This window comes from Delphinus delphis, chromosome 7, assembly GCF_949987515.2.
Source record: "Delphinus delphis chromosome 7, mDelDel1.2, whole genome shotgun sequence".
NCBI lineage: Eukaryota > Metazoa > Chordata > Mammalia > Artiodactyla > Delphinidae > Delphinus > Delphinus delphis.
Window position 1 is genome coordinate 13,885,754 of NC_082689.1, and position 23,028 is coordinate 13,908,781.

A 23,028-nucleotide genomic window follows, 5' to 3' on the forward strand; every position below is an offset into this window, starting at 1 on the left:
GAAGAGATTTTAATTTGGGGTTTTCTTAGGCATATTTCCACTCTTAAAATTTCAGTCTAGAAAGCGAATGCTGGTGTGTTCTCCTTTGCTCTAAAACATTTTGTGATGTTGCAAATGTCACCTATCTTTTCAGCCTTAGAATAAGAATGGTATATTTCAGTGGTGATGATTAAATGCTAATATGAAGCAGTGGAAAAGTTAGCTATGTTCTTACATACTTCTTTTTGTGTAAGTTGGTAGTTTTAGAGAAATTTTGAGATTTGATATCAGATTTTTGTAATAATTTTATGTTATAGGCCTTTTGTTGTCATATCACATTTAGTTTATGGTTAGGTTCATTCAAAGACAGAGCTAACTGTGGCAGTTTGTATTGTTCTACATGTTTTTTTCTCTTTGGAGTGTGTGTAGCTGATTCTGGTATAAACTACTTTGTTATTGTCCAACAGTTTTATACATCTTTACACTTTATCATAGTTTTAGAAAAACTGGGTTTATCCATTTCAAAAAAAAAACATACCGATGTAAGCTAAAGAGAACAAAGTATTGTCATTTTTTATTAAAATTCATAGTTTTAGATTGTAGGATAGAAATATGGAATTCAAACATACACTTAGATATGAAGTATTTTTTGTCTGTAGCATTACTACTACTACTTTGAGATTCCATCCAGAAATATATGATTCTTGCTTTTCTATTATTTTTGTTTTCCAGATGAATGTTTAAGAGCTAGTTTATACACGAGCCCTTACTATTATTGAGATTTAATAGTATATTGAGAAATACAGCAAATGTTTTTATAATTTTAAAGTGTTGATCTTACAGATGTAATAACTAATCTTCTTAATAGGGAGAGTCTCTATGTTTGAAGAGTTCTAGTCAAGATGAATATTGTATTCTCTGGATAAAACGTGTTTCAGGGTGTCAATAACATCTCTTTATATCAGTGAAAATAGCACCAATAGGAGAGTGACAAACTTCTTGACTCAGGGAGAATACTTATGATTGCATATTATTTTTTGTGGTCATCATCAGACTATGAAATGTTACATATACATTTTTTCACATATGCAAAGATCATTCACAGAGATATCGTTGAAAGAATATTGTTAGTACTCTTAAGTCACTTGTGACTTAACTGAACTTTAACAGGCTAATGTGAAAGCTTGAACTTAGTCTTTGAAAGAAATGTTCCAAATTTTTAAATTGATTTTTGAACAGCCTACTCATGTTGAGAACTGAAATGCAGATTATAATAATTGAACTGTCTGTTGATGATTTAAGTGTCTCATTGTAAATGTTACTGTTCTGTAATTTAGTGATATTAGAGGCCAGTTGAGTGTAGCTCAGCCTTAATTTGTGATTTCATAGCATTTTCCCGGACTTCTGTGCTTTTCTAATTGATAATTGTCATTATCAGTCGTTACTTTCGGCAGCACAATTCCAGCACAGAAGGCTGTATGTTTCTTCCTTGTAGTAAAGAAAAAGAAATTTATTGAGCAAGTGATGTGTGTCGGATGCTTTCACAAACTTTCTTAATTGCCATACAATACACCATTTTCTCCCATTTCTCTTGTTACAAGCAGATGAGGAAAGTGAAGTTTGGAAGGTTAAATAACTTGCCCAAAATCTGAATGTGTCCCACTGGGCTGTTTCCTCAAAGCTTGGATCTTTGGCTATCTTTTGATGGTTGAGGATGTTTAAAAATTAACTGATGAATAAATGGGATTATTGGAGATGTCATAAGTCATTGTGTAGCCATTGGTCATCAAGTAGGTTCATCATCATTACTAACTCTAACGGGACTGCATTCAAATCAACTAAGAATCATAACGTATTAAAAAGGATACAATAAAATAAGGGAACAGAGACTTGATATTAGTCTAAGGTGCTTATAATCTGGGAGGGAACTTCCTTACAAAATTTATGGCTTAGTTGTATTTATCTAGAATATTGCCATTCCTCAGATATTTGTACCAAAGCAGCTGTTTTGAGGCTGAAGCTCAAAATTAAGATCAAGCATTTTTCCTTGTTTATTTTTTTTCTAGCTGTGTCATTCTGAATTGCCTGGAATTTCAAATTCTCACCCTTTTCCCCCACCCACCCTGTTCTAAATTTCTTGTAGAAAATTATTCACAGGGGACTAAAGACTTTTTGTCCTTTGTATGTAGTGGATGTGAAGAGTACAGTTCTCTTCCTTTTAGTTTTAATTGGCTAATGCTGTAGTTCTCCAGCTCTCAGTAATTACAGAACCTTCAAGATGTGTAAGTGTATAATAGACTGACATCCTTTTAAATGCAGCATTTTGAAGGTTTATGTTTTTATATCTTTTAAGTAATGTAGATGAAAAACCAGAGATGTTTGTGAAAGAAAATAAAGATTGTTAGTGTTATTTTTGTTATTGATACTTACTAGTGAGGGGATTATAATCCTGGATTGGGGACAGGGAAGTGGGCAGAAGTCACTTTTAAAAAATAAAGTCTTGTTTGGTTTCTAAGAGGTCTCACTAAACCATGGACATTTAAGAATACTCAATTATATCTTTCCTTTGAAAAAGAGCTTTTGTTTCTTTTCTTGCTAAATGAATTTACTTTGCTGAACACTTTGTAACTTGAGCTTGTTGGGGAAAGATGCAGTATATATCTAAAATAAGCAGACATTAAATGTTTGTGTATATACGTATGTGTGCATTTTATCATTTTATTGTTTTGCTGAAGCATTGTTACCAGATCCCTTCCTGAGTGTATTTGTAGTTATTGCAACCTGAGTCAGTTTCATCAATGGGATTAAAATCCTGCTCAAATACTTTGGAATATTACTTTAAAGTGTTAGAGCTTTTAAATGACTCTGAGTGAAGTCTAGAGTGATGTTTTTAATGGTTAACATTGATGACTTAGAGTTTATCATCTAGTCCTTTTAACTTTCATTGACAGTTAATGTTGTATTCTCTATCAAGGATAGGTGAGAAATTCACCCATCAATTAATCAGTAATGTAATTATTTTGCCACTGCTCATTTGATGCCAGGACCAAAGCGGGTATGTAGCAATATGTACTTGAAGCCTGTTTCCTTGGGTGTATTGTTTTTGGACTTATTTGATTTGGGGAAAGACTGTAACTTGTAGATCTCCTCCTGAATAGCCTTTTTTTAATCCACTATTTTCCTCCTAGTTAACATTTATTAATAAAGTTAATGATTAAGCAGCCTTTTGAAGCATTTAGTTAGGTGAATGTGAAAATACTACTTGATATATGAAATTTGAGAGTCTTTTGCTTGTACATTATTGTACTTTATTTCTGTTTGGAAAATATATTATTTTAAAATTACATTAATCGTTACATAAACACGTTAAATTATTTTTCAGTATCATTGTGCTTAGTAATTCAAATGTTCATGTTTTCAAAATTACATTGGTATAACATAGGTAAAACAACATTCCCCAGACATTTGTTTATGGCCTTCTAAGTAACATTGAAGAAAAATGCACAATCCCTCAACTATCTCATAGTCTAATGGAGGAAAAAGATTCACAAACAGATAATTATGCAGCAGTATGGTAGGGTAGTGATAGATATAACCCGAGTATTATGAAAGAGCTGAGAAAGAGTTGTTAACTTTGCTTGAGGAGGTCAGGGAAGGATTTTTGGAGGATGTGACACCTGAGCTGTGTTCAGAAGCTATGTAAAGAATCAAAGAGGCAGAAGAGGGGTGTATAAAGAAGACATGAGAGGGTGGTGTGTGGAGGGGAGGTGTGACAGTGGACAGGAATAACCACTGGTTTAATGTTGCCAGGAAGTGAATGTAAGATAGGTAGTAGTTAGTGAAAGATGAAGTTAGAGAAGTAGGCATAGACTGACTAGATCATGAAGTGTTATGTTCCCTTTTAAAGCACACACACCCCCCCCCCCAGTTGCTAATGAGAGGTGGGTTTTGAACAGGGGTGTGATGCTGATGTGGTTATTTTAATGATTTTGAGGAAGATGGATTCCAAGAGGTTATTAGAGTTCATGGTGGCTGGAAGGCTGTTGCAGTAATCTAGATGAAAGTTTTAGGGCAACAGTATTCAGGATGAAAGATTGGGAGCATATTTGAGAAATCTCTTGGGCCTGATGTTGGTAGCACTTGATGATTGGATGAGAAAGGGATGAGAGAGAGGAAAGAAGAAAAGTTAAGGCTTACGCTTCTAGCTTGTATAACTAGGTGGTTTGTGTTGCCGCTACTGAATTAGAGAATACAGAAAGAAGATTTGGGTGTGTTTGGAGAGTGAGTTTACCAGAAATTTTGGACATGATAAGTTTGATATGTGTCTGGAAAATTTGGTTGGGCATATCCAGCAGGTGGTTGAATACAGTAGTTAAGGCTTTGGGGGAACTTCTGGGCTGGCAATATAGATTTGGGAGCAATTAACATGTAAGCCAGTAATTTATCTTCTTTGAGATGAGGACCAAACTTCTTGGGAAATCTGATAAGAGCTAGTGACCCACCATCCAGAAAAGAAGTGCACACACATTATATTTGCAAAATTTTATATGCAGTTTTAGGAGGCTCCAGAATCCCTTGCCAATCTAGAGCCTTGTAAATTTTAGAACCCTAGAAGTATATATATATAGTAGTTGTAACTATGATAATGAATGGAAGTGCAGCCAGTGTAGAGTGAAAAGAAGAACCAAGGACAGAGCTCTGGGGATTAAAATGATTTAAATGACACTGGAAGAATAGGAGATATGAAGTAGGGGAATATTGTTTCTGAAAGAAGGCTACATTTTACTGACTTTCATTTAGCATAGTTGTCCTCTTAAGGTACTTTTGTTTTAGCTGTTTATTTGCTAAGCCTAAAAACTATTTTTTTTCCTGACATTTGATGCCCATAGATGAGAGTTCAAGAGATTCTGTCAGTTATTCAGCATGTGAGGGATTATACCGTAGCCCTCGGTATCCATGGGGGATTGGTTATAGGACCTCTTCAGATACCAAAATCTGAGGATGCTCAAGTCCCTTACATAAAATGGCATAGTACAGTCAACCCTGTATCTGCGAGTTCCATGGATATGGAAGGCTGACTGTACTGTGCCCTAGGCTGGGCTGAATTCTACTGACATTTGCATTTAATCCTCTTGATAGTCTTTTTGAGATAGGTATTGTTATTAAACCTACTTTTTTACAAGTGAGGAAATAAAGGTTTAGAAGAATTAAGTAATTTGCCCAAGGTTGCGTGGCTTATGAATTTAGCAGAGCCATGACGCAAATCCAGGCCTGTCAGACAGCAAAATCTATACTCTCTACTAATACACTGTACTGTGTTTACCAAGATAATCAGTGATTATACTGTAATATTACTTTACCCTATTAGCACAGTGGGATGGGAGGTGAGTTCAGTGGTTTGTACTGGATTTGAGAATATGAATTCCGATTCCAGCTCTGTGATTTTGGGTAAGTCATTTAATCTCTCTCGGTCTATTTTGTTCTCCTTTGTTTGAACATTTTTATACCTGAGCAATCACCAGAAGAAACATTTTTGCTCTCTGTCTTCATTTCTATCTATGAAGCACAAATACTGAGGAAAATACTACATACCATCTTGGATTTCAAAATAATGCTTGATTTATATATGTGAGAAATGATTCTTTTATTACAATGTAAGAGTATTTGTACAATATTTGAAGCCTCTTAGTTTATATCTTTAAAATACTTTAGTTTCTAATAGAAAATTTAGTAATTCATGCTGAGTAGAGACGTTTTTGTATGTTTTCTAGCTTTCATGGGATCTTATGTTACAGAGCCTGAAAAGATCATTTGAAGTTTTTGCTCAACTATTAGCAGTATAGTTATCTCTGGAGTTTTTAGTCCGCATTAACTTTACTCTTTTTTGAAATTGGTTTGAACGTTCTGCTTTATATGTTCGTTGTTTAACCGCAGGGATGGTGTCTTAGCCTGCTTTATTGTAACCTCTACATATGCTGTCAGCAAACTAAAACCACGTTGCACATACATGGAGTATTTGAGGCCATCATTATCACGTTGTCTTGTGGGCTTTATTTGTGAAAAGTTGCAAATAGCAACATCTATTTATATTTTATATGGATGGCATCCTCTGTATGAGAATATCTGATAAAAATAGGTAGTAGTTTAGATGTAAGGGTAAATTCTCTTAAGGCCATTTCAGAGAAGTCTCTGATAGACCTGGATTTGAATAATATTTGAGTAACAGGAAAGAATTTGTTTTCTAAAGAGTTCCTTTTTAAGCTCTCCAGAAAAGATCAGAATAATAAGACTCAGTTTGAGTCATCTGCTTAAGAATCCTCTTGATTGGGAGTTGAGCTTGTTTGACTGAATGAACTGTTTTGCCTACCTACTTCTTCCTCTTTCACATTCATACTCATTGTACAGGACTTGGAGAGGATTCTTTTTTTTTAACCACTTTATTGAGGTAAGCTGTACATATTTAATGTATGCAACTTGATGAGTTTGGAGGTAAGTATTCATTTGTGAAGCCATCACAATCTATGCAATAAACATATCCATCACCTCCAAAACTTTCTAGCTTGAGAGGATTTTTTTAGCTCGGTATCTTTTATCCATTTCAGGTCAGAAGTGTACATGAATCTGATAAGTAGTTGATGCAGTGTTTCCCTGGTTGTGAACGTGGAACTTGTAGGTTTTCTGAGCATGAAGAGGGCCGCTTAGTCAGAGATTAGTAGAAAATCAATCAGCAGGTGTAAGTGCTTGTTATATGCCAGCTATTATTTTAGTGGCTGAGGTTATTCAGCAGTGACGAAAATCCCTGCCTTCATGGAGCTGACATTTGACTGGGAGGAGAGAGGCCAGGAAAAGAAGTAATGTGAGGTTGGAATTTGAGGGTCACTAGTAGGAGGAGGCTGCTGTTGTAAATAGAGTAGCTAGTTAAAGCTTTATTTTAAGGCGACAGTTGAGCAGAGTTTTGAGGTTGATCAGTGAATGAGCCACTTAGGTATCTTGGGGAAGAGCATTCCAGACAGAGAGAGTAGCAAATACCAACTTGAAGTGAACTTGTTTGCCATATTCCAAGGAGTAACAAGGAGGCTGGTGGGGCTGGAGCAGAGAGAGCAAGGAGGAAGAATAGATGAAGTCAGAGAGATTATCAGGTCGAATAAGGCTTTGTAGAATAGCGTAAGGACTCTGACTTTAACTACAAGAGAAATGAGAAGTCACCGAGGGTTGTGAGCTGCCGAGTGACATGATTTGGTTTGTTTTCAGAAGGTCACTCTGATTGCTCTATGATATTGGGCAAAGAGCAGAAACAAAGACCAGTTAGGAGGCTGTTGTAATAATCTGAGAGATAATGGTGGTTTAGGAGCAGTGGAAGAAATGAGGAATTAGGTTCTGGGTACATTTTGAAGGTAGAGACAACAGAATTGCCTTTTGTTTTACAAGTGAGGTGAGAGACTAAAGAGGACTTGATTACAGACTTTTTGGCCTTAGCAGCTGGAAGGATGGAGTGGATATCTGCTCAGTTGGAGAAGACTGCAGGGGAAGCCAACTTAGGGGAAAAGATTAGGCTTTCTGTTCTAGACTTGATTGAGATGCCTAGTAGATTTTCAAGTAGAAATATTGAGTAGGTAGCTGAACATAAGACTCTGGTGGTGAGGGCTCCAAACAGGTTATATAAATTTTGAGGTTAACTTAAAGCCATGAGACCAGATGAGTTAACTTCACCTAAAAGCCGAGCGTGGATAGGTAAGAGGTTCAGACAAGAGGTTGGAGGTTGTAGTGATGAGTAAGAAGCAGTAAGCACGCTGACAAATAGGAGCAAGTGGAATAGGAAGAGAAATGAGATTGTAGTGCTTGGAAGGCAGGTGAGGAATCTGTGTCAAGTGGTAGGAGTGATCAGCTCTTTGAATTACTGCCAGAAAGGTCGAGTACGATGAGAAGTGAGACTTTGACTGTTAGATTTAGCAGCGAGGAAGTCACTGGTGACCTTCTCAAGAGTAGTTTCTGTGAAATGGTAGAGATGAAAGACTTATTGGAGTGGATTCAAGATACAACGGGAAAAATGTGACTTGGAGACAGTGAATATAGAAGTCTTCTCCGTAGCCCTGTGATTTTGTTGTAAATGAAAAAGAGAAAAATTAGGTGGTGCTGGAGTAATATGTGGGGTTGTGAGGATTTGTTTGTTTGTTTGTTTTCAAGATGGGAAACTGAGGGTATTAAATGCAGGTGGAAATTACCTAGCAGGAAGGAAAATTTTGATGATGCTGGGAAGGGAGATTGCTAAAGGGAGGTCCTTGAGTAGGTGAGTTGGGATGGAACTAGAGCAATACTTGTTAAACTTCATTTTGTATAGGTATCACCTGGGGTTCTTGTTAAAATGCAGATACGGTTCTGTAGGTCTGGGATGGGGCCTGAAATTCTGCATTTCTAACAAGTCCCTAGATGATGTCTGTGCTATAATTTGAGTATAAGAACTTGGCACTTTGAGCACAAGAACTAGCAGGTTATATTGGTATACAATCAGGTAGGTTAGTGGATATGGCCAGAGTTTGTGCAGTGTCTCTTCAGGTTACTTCTGTTTTTTCAGTGGAACAGGAAGCAATTCATTATCCTGGAGTGGACGGAGGAGATGGTGTAAAATCATCCAGGAAAGTAGAGTCCGTCTAGAAAAGTAGGATTGTGGGGTTGTACTAAGGGCCGACTTGTGGTTAGTGGTTATGAATTTAAATTCAGATGGATTGAATATGGTTGTATGTATGTTATTCTGTAGTTGCTTTCAGCTGTGTGGGTGCATGTGAGGCGTAGGTGGGCAGTTGGTGTTTAGAATGGCAAGTATTTTGGAGGGGGGGAAGGGGGCAAGTTATTTATGGGTGTATACAAGGTGCTTAGAAATGACGGACCATGGAATCTAAAGTGGGAAAGGAGGAAAATGAGAGAATGCTAGGTTTAACAAAGAAAATGTGTGGTTTTATTGTTTTTTTTTGTTTTTTAATTACAGATCTCCTCATCTTTAATTTGCTAAGGAGCTCTGCAGATCTCCAGGAGAGGAAAATAGTGTTCATGTCCCCAATTTTTTTTCATCAAGGAACCTTTCTGTCTCTCTGAGCTCATATTCTACTAAATAAATTTAGGGAAAATATGTCTTACACTTTTTGGCTAAAGCAAGTATTAACATCAGGGATTATGATTTTATTTAAAGTGGAGGGTTGTGCTGCAGATAAGACAGAAGGGAGGTGTTAAAAGGATTTGTTAAAAATTTCTTCTATCAGCTCTAAAAACTTATTTTAAAATGTATCCCTTTATTTCTGTTAAAATAGATTGTTAACATCCTTGTAAGTCATGCAGATTTATAATCATAGCCATATAATAAAATATTTACTATATGGACAAATACAGAAAGATTTTCAACCATTGGTTTTTTTTTTTTTTTTTTTTTGTCTCTTTCTCTCTTTTGGATATTACAGATGACCATGGATGAAAAATATGTAAACAGCATTTGGGACCTTCTGAAAAATGCAATTCAAGAAATCCAGCGTAAGAATAACAGTGGTCTTAGTTTTGAGGAGCTCTATAGAAATGCATATACAATGGTTTTGCATAAACATGGAGAAAAGCTCTACACTGGACTAAGAGAAGTTGTTACCGAACATCTCATAAATAAGGTATCCAACTTTAAAGGACTGTTGCTAACTATATTGAATCTAGAAGTATTATTTTTAAAGGTTCCAGGAAGCCTATAGAAATAATAATTAGTAGCTATATTATAAAACCTCACTTAAAACTTACAATCAGCTAAACCAGAATTTTTGATAATTGAGAGAAGGTGAAGTTTGTGATCTTTGATAGATATAATCTCGGAAGCAGACTTTTAATTTACATATGCTTGTTTATTAATATGTTAATTACAGATCATTATTTCTTTCTTTAAAATGCTTAATCAGCCCATTTTAGCTTTCTCTTCTTTCTCTATATATTTGAAAATAATAAGACTACATTGTTTAAAAAATATTGTCTAAGTCTTTTCACCAAATGAAATTAACTTTATATAAATTTTTTAAGATAAATTAGTGTTGGACTGTTAACATTATAAAATGGTTCTTTGGTTCCAAAAAGATGTATTTGTTTTTTTAGAGCAAATGTTTTTATAAAGCAGACTCTTCCACTGAAAGTATGTCTTGCTTTAAGATTGTCAGATAAGATGTAAAATACCACAGATAAATAAAAACTTCTCAAAGTTTTTGTGTGGTATTAAGGTATTTGTTTTTTAAACTTTATTTTAAAAAAATGGAAAGTTGCATCAGTAGTACAATGATTTACCAGTTGTCAACATTTTGCCACATTTTAGCCAGTCTTTCTATTGGTACTTGTTATTACTGTTACTGGTATTATTATTATTGCTGGACAGTTAAGAGAATAAGTTTTAGATTCATTTACTCTTAAATACTTTGGAATGTTTCTCCTAAGAACAAGGAAATTCTCTCACTTAACCAAAGAACAATGTTCAAAATCAGGCAGTTTAACATTAATATAAAACTGTTATCTAATATGGTCCACATTCAAATTCACCAGTTGTCCTGTGTGGAGGTGATGTCATTTATAGCAGTTCGTTTTCGGATCCAGGATCTAATCCAGGATCACACACAATTCCTCAGCCTTTCTTTGTCTTTCAGCACATTGACATTTTTGAAGAGTATAGGTCAGTTGTTTTGTAGATTGTCCCTCAGTTTTTGGTTTGTCTGATTGTTTCCTCATGACTAGTTTCAGGTTATGCATTTTTGGCAGGAATAATACATAAGTGATGTTGTGTCCTCAGTGCATCACATCAGGAGGCACATGATGTCAGTTTATCCCATTATTGGTGATGTTAACTTTGATCACTTGGTGTCCGCCAGATTTCTCCACTGTGAAGGTACCTTTTTTCCCTTTGTAATTCATAAGTAATTTGTTCAGATATATTTTGAGACTGTATAAATATCCTGTTCCCCAAGAAACTTTCATGTGATGGTTTTAGCATCCATTGATGATTCTTGCATGAATCATTATTGCTACGATGGTTACAATATAGTCACTTTCTATTTCTACTCTTCCTTCTGTAATTCTTTTCTCTTAAATGGGATTACATGAGCAGGTAGCTAGTATCTCATGAAGCAAGGTGATTATGTTCTTCATGCATTCAACAGTTTTTTGTTAAGTGCCTGCCATGTACAGCTTTCTAAGAAAATCTAGTAGATGCAAAGAGATATGATGCTGTCCCTTCCTAGGTTTGTTTTTGCTTTTATTCTGATGGAGAGATGATACACACATTTAGGTAACAGTGTGAGGCATTATATAATTCAATGGCAAATGAGTTGTATGGGCAATAAATGGCTTAGGAATTCAAATGAGGGAGAGATTACCTTGGGCTGTAAGATTTCATGGGAAAGGATGAAATTGAACTGAGCCATGAAAAATTTGGGATATAAGTGAACAGTGTGGAAGGTGTTCCAGGATGGCAGATGTCACATGATTATACAGAAATAAACTTGGATGATAAGTAGAGTTTGACTGAGGTGTATAATAATTTATGGGGATTAGTGGGGTATAGTGTTGCAAAGTTGGTTTGGGCACAGATTGGAGAACTTCAATGCCAAGCTAAGGAATTTGGACTTTACAGTGGAGGTTTATTGGAGGTTTTTAAGTGGATGATATTGTGACAAAATATTTTAAGAAGATTAAGATGAGAATGATATAAATGTAGAATGGGGGGGATGTGTGCTATAAACAGAAGACCTTGAAAAATCTACGTTAAGGTGATAGGCTAGAAATGAGTGGATGATGTCAGAAATTCTGAAGACCAGGTAGAATTTGGTTACTGGGAGAATTATGGTGCCACCAATAGAATTATTGTGAACTTATAGTGGAAAACTTATTTGGAATGCGTAGAGGAGATGACAGATTCTGTTTTAGGTTATATTGGAAATTTTTATAGTTAGAAAGCACCTTAAAAATCATTTTACATGTGATAAAATTTGAGTGTGAGATTGTAATAAGATGTCCAAGTAAAAATATGATGTGTTTGGAGATATACAGGTTCAGAGCTTGGGCAGGAACTCAAAACTGGAGATCAAGATCTGAGACTTGGTAGCATGTACTGAGGAATATGTGTTGGAGTGCAGAAAATGAAAATCCCAGAGCCAAGGGATGTCATCTTCAAAAGCAAACTGTGGTAAATAGGTGTGGGAAATGAAGACTGATTTAAGAAACTTGACATCAAAAGAAGGAAGAAAAGTAGAGTGGGGGAGTTTTGCCTAAAGCGGTTGAAGAGGAGAAGATTGGAGCAACTGAATTTTTGGGTATGGAGAGAGTGTGGAATTGAACAGTGGAGAAGTGAAGGTAGAAGAGGGGCATGTTCTCATTTGCCAGAGGTTCTATAGGGTATGATAATAATATCCCCAGCTAACTCTTATTTAGCATTTACTACGTGCTAGGTCCACTTCTAGTGCTTTTAGATGTATTCACTTATGTAATGGTCACAACCCAATGAGCCAGATACTACTATTATCTCTATTTAAAAGTGAAGAAACAGAGGGCACAGAATTGGTGATTTGTCCAGATGCATGTAGCTAGTAAGTGGCCTAGCTGGAACAGTACTGAAGTAGTGCGGCTTCAGGCCGAGTCCTTAATTTTTCTATAAATCTGCTCCTGAGGCATAATGAATTGATCAAGATGCAGTAAATATATGCTGAAATTGAGGGTGCATGTGGGGTTTTAGGAAAATCGGTTCAGTTTTTGTAAAGCTATAGTCTTTTAAACTTTAGTTCTTGGTTTATTTATAATTAAAATGAAGGAGTTGGCAGTAATATCTTTGAGATGCTTTAGTTCTAAGACTATCATGAATCTAATAATTAAGCAGTGCAAGTTCTGAAAATGAGATGAAGAGACTTGGAGTAGCTCCTGTGGGGAATATACTAAGGGAACTGGCAAGTGAGGAAAGAGATAGCTCAGTAGGAGTTGTCCTGAATGTCTGATCTATCGTGTGTTTTTTTTTTTTTTTTAAGCAGTGCTTTGCAGCTTGGGCACAGATGCAGAAAAAACATTTGTAGTTATTTGGTTTGGTTGAGAATCGGCTCTTTCAAAAAGTGAAGAGTGGAGGGGAAGCCAGAGTGTGAGGTCAGTGTTGATGTGATTGATATTTGGACTCTGAAACATGGTTAGGTAGAAATCGAAGTCATGTGAACGATAACTCCATGGTAACTGTAAGAGCTTCAGCATATTGTTAAGTCTCTTAAAGTGGTACCATATCTAAGATTAACTATCATTTCAAAATATAGGCATTTCCCTATAATATATTCCAGAGAACATGTATTCAAGTTGATTATGCTAAAGAATTACAAAGTGTATATGCTAAACTTTTATTTCTCTTACAGATGTTAATGATATATCAACAGCATCTGAAAATATTCTTTAATTTTTATTTCTTTCACAAATACTCATTTGATCACCTTAAGCTAGTCAATTTCTGACTAGGGGATGTACCATTGTCAGCATATCTAATGATTGATTTCTTTATTTAAATTGAATTAAGTTTTTGAACCTCTTTTAGTATCTATGCTTTCATTTTTGTGTTTTCCATTGATCTTATTTCACTTTTACTCTTATAAGACACTTTAAAAAGTCATACAAATACGGTACTGTCTGAAGGGGACACTGTTAAAGGAAGTCTGTTAACTGATAGGGCCATCATACAGTAGACCAAAATGTTTGTCCCCTGATGTCGGAAGTCTCCATTTGTTTACTAGATGGGACTTAGGGATGTTTCTGATCTAATGTGCAGAAATATAGTTTGCATGGAAATCAATATTGCCTGTCTCTACATTGCACCTTCTGACTGGAAGGTAAGAGAGTGGTTTAGGGTTCTGTGGTATCAAAGTAACTGTCTCAGTCTCACAGAATATATCCCTTTTTATGGTTCTGAAAGCATTCCTATGTGGTCCACTCCTCATTTTTTCGTTCACTATGCTTTTAGCCGTTAGCTGAACTGCCTAAGTAATAATAATATATTTTTTAAAGCAAAGTTATTTTCGACTGAAGTGAACCTTTTAGTGCTGTGGTATAGACAGCCAGGACCTATCTTTTCACATTGAAGAATTCAGAGGAAATACAATTTTTTCATGGCATCAGAGTTCGTTGGTACTCCGATTTCAAGATGAGAATAGTGAACATTTTGAGGAACATTTTTGGTAAAGCAGAGTGGTATAAACTACAAGAGGGCAGCTGATGGGAGGATAGTTCTTTGCAATGAAAGTAGCTGATAATGGGCTTTGGAAATAAGTTTACAGAATTGAAGCAGGCATAGAAAAGCTAGATGCTGTTTCTCTTTCTTAGTAGTGTATTCTTCCTATCTCTAGAAGAATGTTTCCCCAAGAAACTGAGACCCAAAGGAATTCAGTAAATTTCTCAAGACCGCAAAGCAAAACTTAGGGTGTGATGTGGCCTTTGTGCCTTGTCATTAAAAGAAAATTCTTGTCTTATTTAGTAAATATGAAGACATTTCAGAATTCACAGGGATTATTTTCTTCTAAGTAAAATAGCTTTAAAAGTATGGTTATGTTGGAGAAGAAAAGTTGTGCTACTTTCCAGTTTTAAGGATTTTTAAATTACAGGTCATTTTGTCAGAGCCTCAAAAGTATCCCTATAAGATTTATCATCACAGAATTTAATATTCAAAAGTATTTATTATTTGCTAGGCTGTGGCTCGGGTGTAAGAAATATATTGGTAAATGGGTTGCATCTGATCCCTGCATTCATGGAACAGATAAACAAGTGTTTAGTTATAAAAAGTAATGAAGAAAACAGGGTACAGTGATAGGGAAAAATGATGAGAGCAACGACCTAGGCCGGGGTAGGGTTGTTTGAGAAAGTGGTGGTGTTTAAACTGGGACTTGAAGGATGAGAAGGTGCTCATGAGAAAAGTGGGTTGAAGAGCATTGTAGGCAAAAGGGAATGGTTATGGAACATTTTTTCTATAAAGTGCCAGATAGCCAATATTTCCAGATTTCTGAGCCATATGTTCTCTGTCGCAGCTCCTCAACTCCTCTGTTGTAGCACGAGAGCAGCAATAGACTACACACAATGAACAGGCACAGCTGTATTTCGATACAGCTTTATTTTTAAAAGACAGAAGGACTTCCTTTGCCAATACCTGGACTAGAGAAATTTGGAGGGGCGGGGGCATGTCGTGAACAGGGAATTAAGAGTTGGCGGGGAAGAATGGAACAAGATGAGTTTGGAGAGAAAAGCAGAAGCTGCATCATGCCAGGCCTTGAAGCCATGCTGTAAGGGGGTCATACTTATTGTATGTACTGTAGGTAGCCATTCAAGATTTTAAGCAAGACAGTGATATGATCTGATGTAGATTTTTTAAATATTACTCTGGTCGCTATGTGGTGAATAAGCTACAGGGCCCAAGAGTTGAAGTGGGGGCAATAGGATAGAAGAATCCGATAATTCAGATGAATGATAGTGACGATTTATACCAGTCTAGTGACACTGGGGATAGAGAAAAGTTTTCAGATTCAGGATTTATTTTGGATGTAGAAAGCTTGTTAACTGTGGTTTGGTTGATTGTATGGAATGAGGAAGAGGGAAGAATCCAAGATGACTTCTAGGATTTTGGCTTTTGAACAACTAGGAGTTTCCATTTTTTGGTATAGATTTGGGGTAGAAAAAGAAACTCCATTTGGCAGGTTAATTTTAAGATGCCAATGAAATGAGATATGTAAATCTAGTTCTCTTGAGAAGTTTGGACTGGAAGTGTAAATTTGGGAATTGTGAGCATATAGATGATACTTAAAGCCCTGGAAGTAGATGAAATCACACAGGAAAAAAAAAAGAAGAGGGCCCCAGGTTGAACCCTGAGGAACTTAAACATTTCAGGTAGATTGAGGATTGCAGTGGAGACAGAAAAATGGCCAGGGTTAGTGGTACTTTAAGACTCAGCTCTAACCTTAAATTATAAAATAATTTAATTTTGACCTTTATTTAGCAGCGTTGTGGTTTTCACAGTGTGTGCGTGCGCGCGCGCGTGCGTGTGTGTGTGTGAAAAGACAATTTTAAATTCAAAAATAGTGCTAATCAGGGACTTCGCTGGCAGTCTGGTGCTTAAGACTTGGTCTTCCAGTGCAGGGTTGTGGGTTCGATCCCTGGTTGGGGAGCTAAGCTCTCACATACCTTGTGGCCAAAACCCAAAAAAACATAAAACAGAAGCAGTATTGTAACAAATTCAATAAAGACTTTAAAAATGGTCCACATTAAAAAAAAAAAATCTTCAAAAATAGTGCTGATCAGTTCTATTACTTGAGGGCAGGGTTAGGTTAGGGTGGAGCCATATTTTTTTATGTTTTTTTCCCCCCAGCTTTATTGAGATATAACTGACCAAATTGTCAGATATTTAAAGTGTTTTGTTTGTTTTTTTGGAGTCATTTCCTTTTAGAAGATTCCTATTTGGGATTCAAACTTAATAGAAATTCTCTAAGCTCATAGTAAAGTAATGGAGGACTTGTCTTTTTTTTCTACACACCGCTAAGTACTCCATAATAATAAGAAATAATAATATCAATAGAAGTAATAATAGGAGTTTAATGATAAAGAAGTTAGAAGTAGATGCAGTGGAAGAAGTACCGGATAGAAAGTAGGGAAAGGTAGGCTTTAGGCCTGATTCTACCACTAACAGTCTTGAACAAACTACTAGATTTTTCTGGACTTCAGTTTATTAATGTATAAAAGGAGATTGGGATTGGTTTTGTTAGCCTCAGTGGGCTTAAAATTATATAATGACTAAGACTTAGGAAAATCATGGTTTTTGCAGTTTACCATTGTCCTTTCATGTGCCATAATATGTGTTTAGAAGTTTTTTCATTTTTAATTGTTTCTTAAAGTCAGGGGAGAAACTTTCTTTGGTTTTAATGTGGCAAGAACTTCATTTTCCCAATTTTGTGATGATTAACAGTTTTCTTAGATTTGACTGGTGCTTAATTTCCCCTTTTCTTTCAAATTATTAGTCTATAGTAATAACTAAATAATGTGGAGTCTCGTAAGTGAGCTTATAAAAGCTAATTCCTGTACTTTGAAAGTTTGTTCTCCTCTTAGAAAAATAGCTGGACAAAAAAGATGTTGACTTCTTAATTCTAGTAGTACTCCTTAACTCTAGTAGTACTAGAGTCAACTCTAGTTGACTTCTTAACTCTAGTAGTACTCTAGTAGTTTATTATTGCTAAAAAGAATATTTATTCCAGTGGTTTTCAAAGTCTTTCTTTTCATCTTGTTCTTCAAATAACAGCTTACTTTAAATGTGAGGAAGGCAGAATAAGAGGAGCTTCATCCTCCTCGCTTTACGTTCATTCAGAAAACTGCCTATTGAGGACCTGTTACGTGCCAGGCACTAGGCTAATAAGCATTTGTGTTATATCAAAGATCCCTGTCTTTCTGGAACTTATATTACGGACTTACATACTTGAATCTGTGCCTTGTAATCCTGATCAGTTCTCAGCACTTTGCCTTCCAGGTAGGAAAAATGAAGCCTTGAAGGGGAATTTCAATTTTTAAGTGACTTTCTTGTTGAGTAATTTTTTGTAAAGTCTCCTTGTAGAATAACATCCTACCATTTGTATTTTGTATGTAGGGTCACATTTGCTGAAAATGATGTTTCTATGTAAACTACTTGTTTACAGTATGTTAATTTTTCTCCCCATTTTTAGAGGGAGAATGGGAAGAACCAGAGTTTTAAGTATTATGTTTATTCATAGTTATATTTAGATGTTTATGTAGTAGTACTAATTGCCTGAGGGAATGAAGTTGGTAATTTTATGGTAAGCGCTGGACTATTTTGTAGGCCAGTTATTTAAACAGATTTAGCTTTAGCTTTTTTAGTGCTTTTCCTTTATTTCTAGGCAAATGTGAATGAATGTAGAGACTTTTAAAATGGCATTTATGTACAACACAACGTAAATACAGTGATTGCAGTTAATTACGAAGGACATTGATAGAAACACTAAGGACTAAGATTTTCATTAGCAAAGACAGATTCACTTTAGAGGCCCACAGATACTGAGTCTCTCCTGTGTTTTATCCACCAAAAAATAATTAAGACACCATGCCTCTCAGCAAGAAACCTCCCAATTTTAGTGAGGGAATCAGATTTGAAGGGGAATTACTTTGCCTGCAGAATTCAGGACAAAGTAGAAAGAGGAGGTCACTTGATGAGCCTTAAAGGATTATGAAAGATTCATCATGTAAACAAAGGCAAAAGATAGTCTCAGTAAGGAAAATGGCATGAGTAAAAAAGGCAGCTAGGTTTGAGCATTGTCTGGTGGACCAGTATAAGTGTAAATGGAACATAAAGGACTTCACATGCATTTGTAGGAAACGAGAATGGTAAAGTTAGTTGGACTAACATTGTAGGGCATTAGGCTTTTATTCTGTGGGTGGTAGGAGCTGTTGGGTTTTAATTTTTAAAAATAGACAGATTGAAATAGAAAAGATGGAGTAAAAGGTTTAGTAGGAGTGCCATTTTCAGTGCTTCTTTGCTACTTATCTTTCATTCTCCTGCCATCTTGTCTTGTCCTTTTTCCTAATTTAAAGTTGTTGGAAGAAACTAAGAACCCATTACATTGAATATTGGATCAGCTTAGGGTGATGACAGGAGTCAGAAAGAAGACGAAGGCTCTCAGCTAGGTATACAAACCCTTAAGAAATATGATTTGGAAGAGTGACTTGAATATAAATAGGATAATCGCAAAAGAGAAAGATTATTAGGGATAAGGTGAGGAAAATGGGCTGTTAGAGAGTCAGAAAGATACCAATCATAGAATATGAGGGGCATAGGAAATTGAGTAGTTTCTACTTTGAAAAGATTGAAAGAGAAATGATGTTGGGGAAGAGCCAAGTTTAGAGTGTTATTTAGCAAGTTCACCCATGTTAAATACCAGCTATTCCCACTTAAATTGTGGAATAGACAGTAAGCACTGTGAGGGCAGGTACTGCTCTCTATTGTAGTTTCTAGTGATGTTCTTTTAATATTTATTAAGCTAAGACCTGTTTCATTCATTTTTTGTGTCTCCTGCTCTTCATATTTGCTCTCCGTAATTGTCTATTGAAATGAATCTCTAAGAATAATACTAACAGTCAAATGGAAACCATCATGGTTTGTATCCATGAACTGCAGAGATCTGTTTTGTCTTCTGTATGTGGGGTAATACTTCTACCTACCCAAGTTAATTACTCCTGAATCTAACCACTTTAAGCAGAGTGTGTTTCACCATGTAAAAGCACAGTGTAGTTTTGGGGCTGTATACCTCTGATTTCTTGAGGCTGGAGTCTGTCTGTCTGCTGGGAACCAGATTGTGTGATCTTGTGGAACTGTGTTTTTTTCCTCCATGGTATTCAGGAGAACAAAAAGACTAGTTGCCATATTGCCGTGCTTTGTATATATTTTACTGTTTATTATTTCAGTGTCCCTGTTGTTCAGAGTTTAACTATGGTATTAATGCTATAATGTACTTGATGCTTTTAATGTATATCTTATTGTCTTAACCATTGGGAATGAAGTACTTTACAAATGATAAGCATATTGTCCTTCTATGGTATACTGCTTTTTTATTTCTGTTTTCCTTTCCAACCATTAGGTAAAAAGCTACCATTTTTCATGATACTACTTTGTCCTTAAATCCCGATTTTCCAAGTTGTGTTACTTTTTTAAGAAGTTCAAAAGAATATTTGAACTAAGAATGTATTTTTTAAAATCCCAAATTTGGATTTTTTTATTTTCTTCAACATGTAGCAAATTTTCTTTGTGAAACTATGAAAATCCATTGTTCTAATTGCCATCATGTGCCCTTGCTTTGGACCTCACAACTTCTTTAGTACTATTCATTGGATTTCACTTTGTATTGAGGCCATATGAATGCTAATATTAGGCTCCTGTTTCCTACCCTCCTGTATTTATAGAGATTGTAAAGTGACTGCATTTTGTATTCTCCATGGTGCCTAGCACCCTGCTTCACTTTTTGGAAGTAATCATTAAATATTTGAATTGTCAGTTCAGGGAAAGATGTTTATGTATCCTTTTGAATTAAGAGCTTCGTTTTGGACACTTTGTGAAATTCTTAAACTTATGTCACTAACTATGTATACATTAGTAAACTTATTTATAGAAGAATCTTCTGACAGCAGTCAAGAAAAACGTTTTCCCTGTAGTGGCTATCTTTAGTTTTGTTAATGATACTGGTATGATTCCTTTGATCAAGGTGGCCACCTTTATTCTAAAAATTAGTGAAAATAATGAAAACAGTACTGTCAGTGTAGAAAATATCAAGAGGGCAGTGAATTTTATTCCATTCAGGAATCTCTTGTCATTAGTGAATTCTTAGAAAGTTTAAAATATCTACAAAAGTTAAGGTTAGCTCTCCTCATCTTTAGTAGGAGTTTGCTTTGAAATACAAAAATCTTAAGGTTGTTATATGTATTACGAGATAGCAACATCTATTCACCAAACTTAATGGAGGTTGGCTCCATTACGAACTTCTCAAAGTATGAAGTAAAAGAATTCCTTCTAGTGGTGGAGAAATTTCTGTTCTTTAGAGGAAGGAAAGCAAGAATCAAGTGGAAATTGAGAGTTTAGAAAATACTGTATAAAATATGTGAATATATAGGTATACGTGTTTTATTTATGTTGCTTGTTTCAGAAAATTTAAGGCACTTATGAATTTTCTGAGTATCTTGTTAAAATGCAGATTATGATTCAGTGGGTCCAGCTCACCAGTGATGATGATGATGATGATATTGACCATGATTCTGCTCTGTGCATACCACACTCTGAGTAGCAAGATTCAAATACGTATATGAATAATTTTAAGAATATGTAATACAAGTAATATTATAATAGAAGCAAATGCTTATATAGCATTTACTGTGCGCTAGGCACTGTTCTAAGTATTTTGTGTATACTGATTTTATCCACACAGCAGCTCCTTGAAGTAGGTGCTATTTCTGTTTTTATAAAAACTGATACATAAAGAAATTAAGTAAGTTGCTCAGGGTCACACATCTACTAAATGTGTGTCTGTGAATTGAATCAGGCAGATGGGCTTTTTAGCATCTGTATTCCTGTGCTGCCACTGTTCACCATGTAATCTTTTAAATCAAGAATTCTCGGCATAACGGGAAGAGCTGTGGAGCTTTTTTCAAAGGATGTGTCAGATTAGGAGACATACCGTCTACACTCCATGGCTTGGCTTCCATTGAGATTTACTTATACAGTAAGCCACTTTTATTGATAGGTTTATGTCACATCACTTTGGTGTGATGAAGTGAAAAATATTTTGAGATCTTCAGGAATTATTCTTTAATGGCATTTCTAGGAAAAACAGGGTTTATATAACTGGTAAAATTTGTAAAGTGACAAGCCCCCAGATCACATACGCAGGGCTCTGAAAAATTCAAATGTTGTGAGAACTTATATGCTATTTTTGATCATGGTAAATGTTGCATATTTATGTAAATACTCTGGTTTCATCAGGTGCGACAAGCAGTATGTTTTAGAATTTAGAGCCAAGAACGATACTTAGCAAGTATCCAGTGGCTGTCTCAGTTACAGGCACACCTTGTTGTGTTTAGCTTTACTGCACTTAGCAGATAACTTCATCTTTTTTTTTTTCCCACAAATTGAAGGTTTGTGGTAACCCCCTGTTGAGCAAGTAGGTCAGGCACCACTTTTTCAACAGCATTTGCTCACTTCACGTGTCTGTCACATTTTGGTAATTCTTGCAGTATTTCAAACTTTTCATTATTATTATATTTGTCATGGTGATCTGTGATCCGTGATCTTTGATGTTGCTGTTATAGTTTTGGGGTGGGAGGCACAAACTGTGCCCAAATAATATGGCGAACTTACTTAATAAATGTTGTGTGTGTTCTGACTGCTCCACTGACCAGCTGCTCCCCTGTCTCTTTCCCTCTCCTTGGGCCTCTATTCCCTGAGACGTAACAATATTGAAATTAGGCAAATTAATAACCCTAATAATGGCCTCAAGTATTCAAGTGAAAGGAAGAATGGCGCGTCTCACTTTAAATCAAAAGCTAGAAGTGATTAAGCTTTAGTGATGAAGGCATGTTGAAAGTTGAAATAGGCTAAAAGCTAGGCCTCTTGTACCAAACAGCCAAGTTGTAGATGCAAAGGAAAAGTTCTTGAAGGAAATTAAAAGTGCTTCTCCAGTGAACACACGAATGATAAGAAAGTGAAATAGCCTTATTGCTGATACGGAGAATGTTTGAGTGGTCTGGATCGAAGATCACACCAGGAACAATAGTATTCCTCTAAACCAAAGCCTAATCCTGAGCAAGGCTCTAACTCTCTTCAGTTCTGTGAAGGCTGCGAGAGGTGAGGAAGCTGCAGAAGAAAAGTTGAAGGCCAGCAGAGATGGGTTTGGAGGTTTACAGAAGGGAGCTGTCTCCGTAACATACAAGTGCAAGGTGAAGCAGCAAGTGCTGATGTACAGACTATCAAGTAATCCAGAAGATTTTCAGTGTAGACAAAACAGCTTTCTATTTGAAGAACATGTCATCTAGGACTTCCATAGCTAGAGAGGAGAAGTCAGTGCCTATCTTCAAAGTTTCAAAAGATAGGCTGACTCTTGTTAGGGGTTAATGCAGCTGGTGACTTTAAGTTGAAGCCAGCACTCATTTACCATTCTGAAAACCCTAAGCCCCTTAAGAACTATGCTAAACCTACTCTGCCGGTGCTCTATAAATGGAACAACACAGCTTGGATGTCAGCATGTCTGTTTACAACATGGTTTACTGAATATTTTAAACCCACTGTTGAGACCTACTGCTCAGAAAAGAAAGATTCCTTTCAAAGTATTATTCTTTGACAGTGCGCCTGGTCACCCAAGAGCTCTGATGGTGATCTATAGACGATTAATGTTGTTTTCATGCCTGCTAACACAACATCCATTCTACAGTCCATGGATCCAAGGAGTAATTTCAACTTTCAAGTCTGTTTATTTAAGAAATACATTTCATAAGGCT

The 23,028-nt window shown here is 35.9% G+C and overlaps 1 protein-coding gene across 2 annotated transcripts in view; it reads left to right on the plus strand.

Annotated features, from left to right (window-relative positions):
* Positions 1-23,028, plus strand: part of CUL3 (cullin 3) — a 98,698-nt gene that overhangs the window by 10,878 nt on the left and 64,792 nt on the right. The window contains exon 2 of one of the 2 annotated variants that reach the window (XM_060016027.2): positions 9,429-9,626. In XM_060016027.2, the coding sequence (XP_059872010.1) occupies positions 9,429-9,626 (198 nt within the window). Of the gene's footprint in view, positions 1-9,428; positions 9,627-10,309; positions 10,874-23,028 lie in introns of those variants that run through there. The other variant, XM_060016028.1, reaches the window with a different exon arrangement.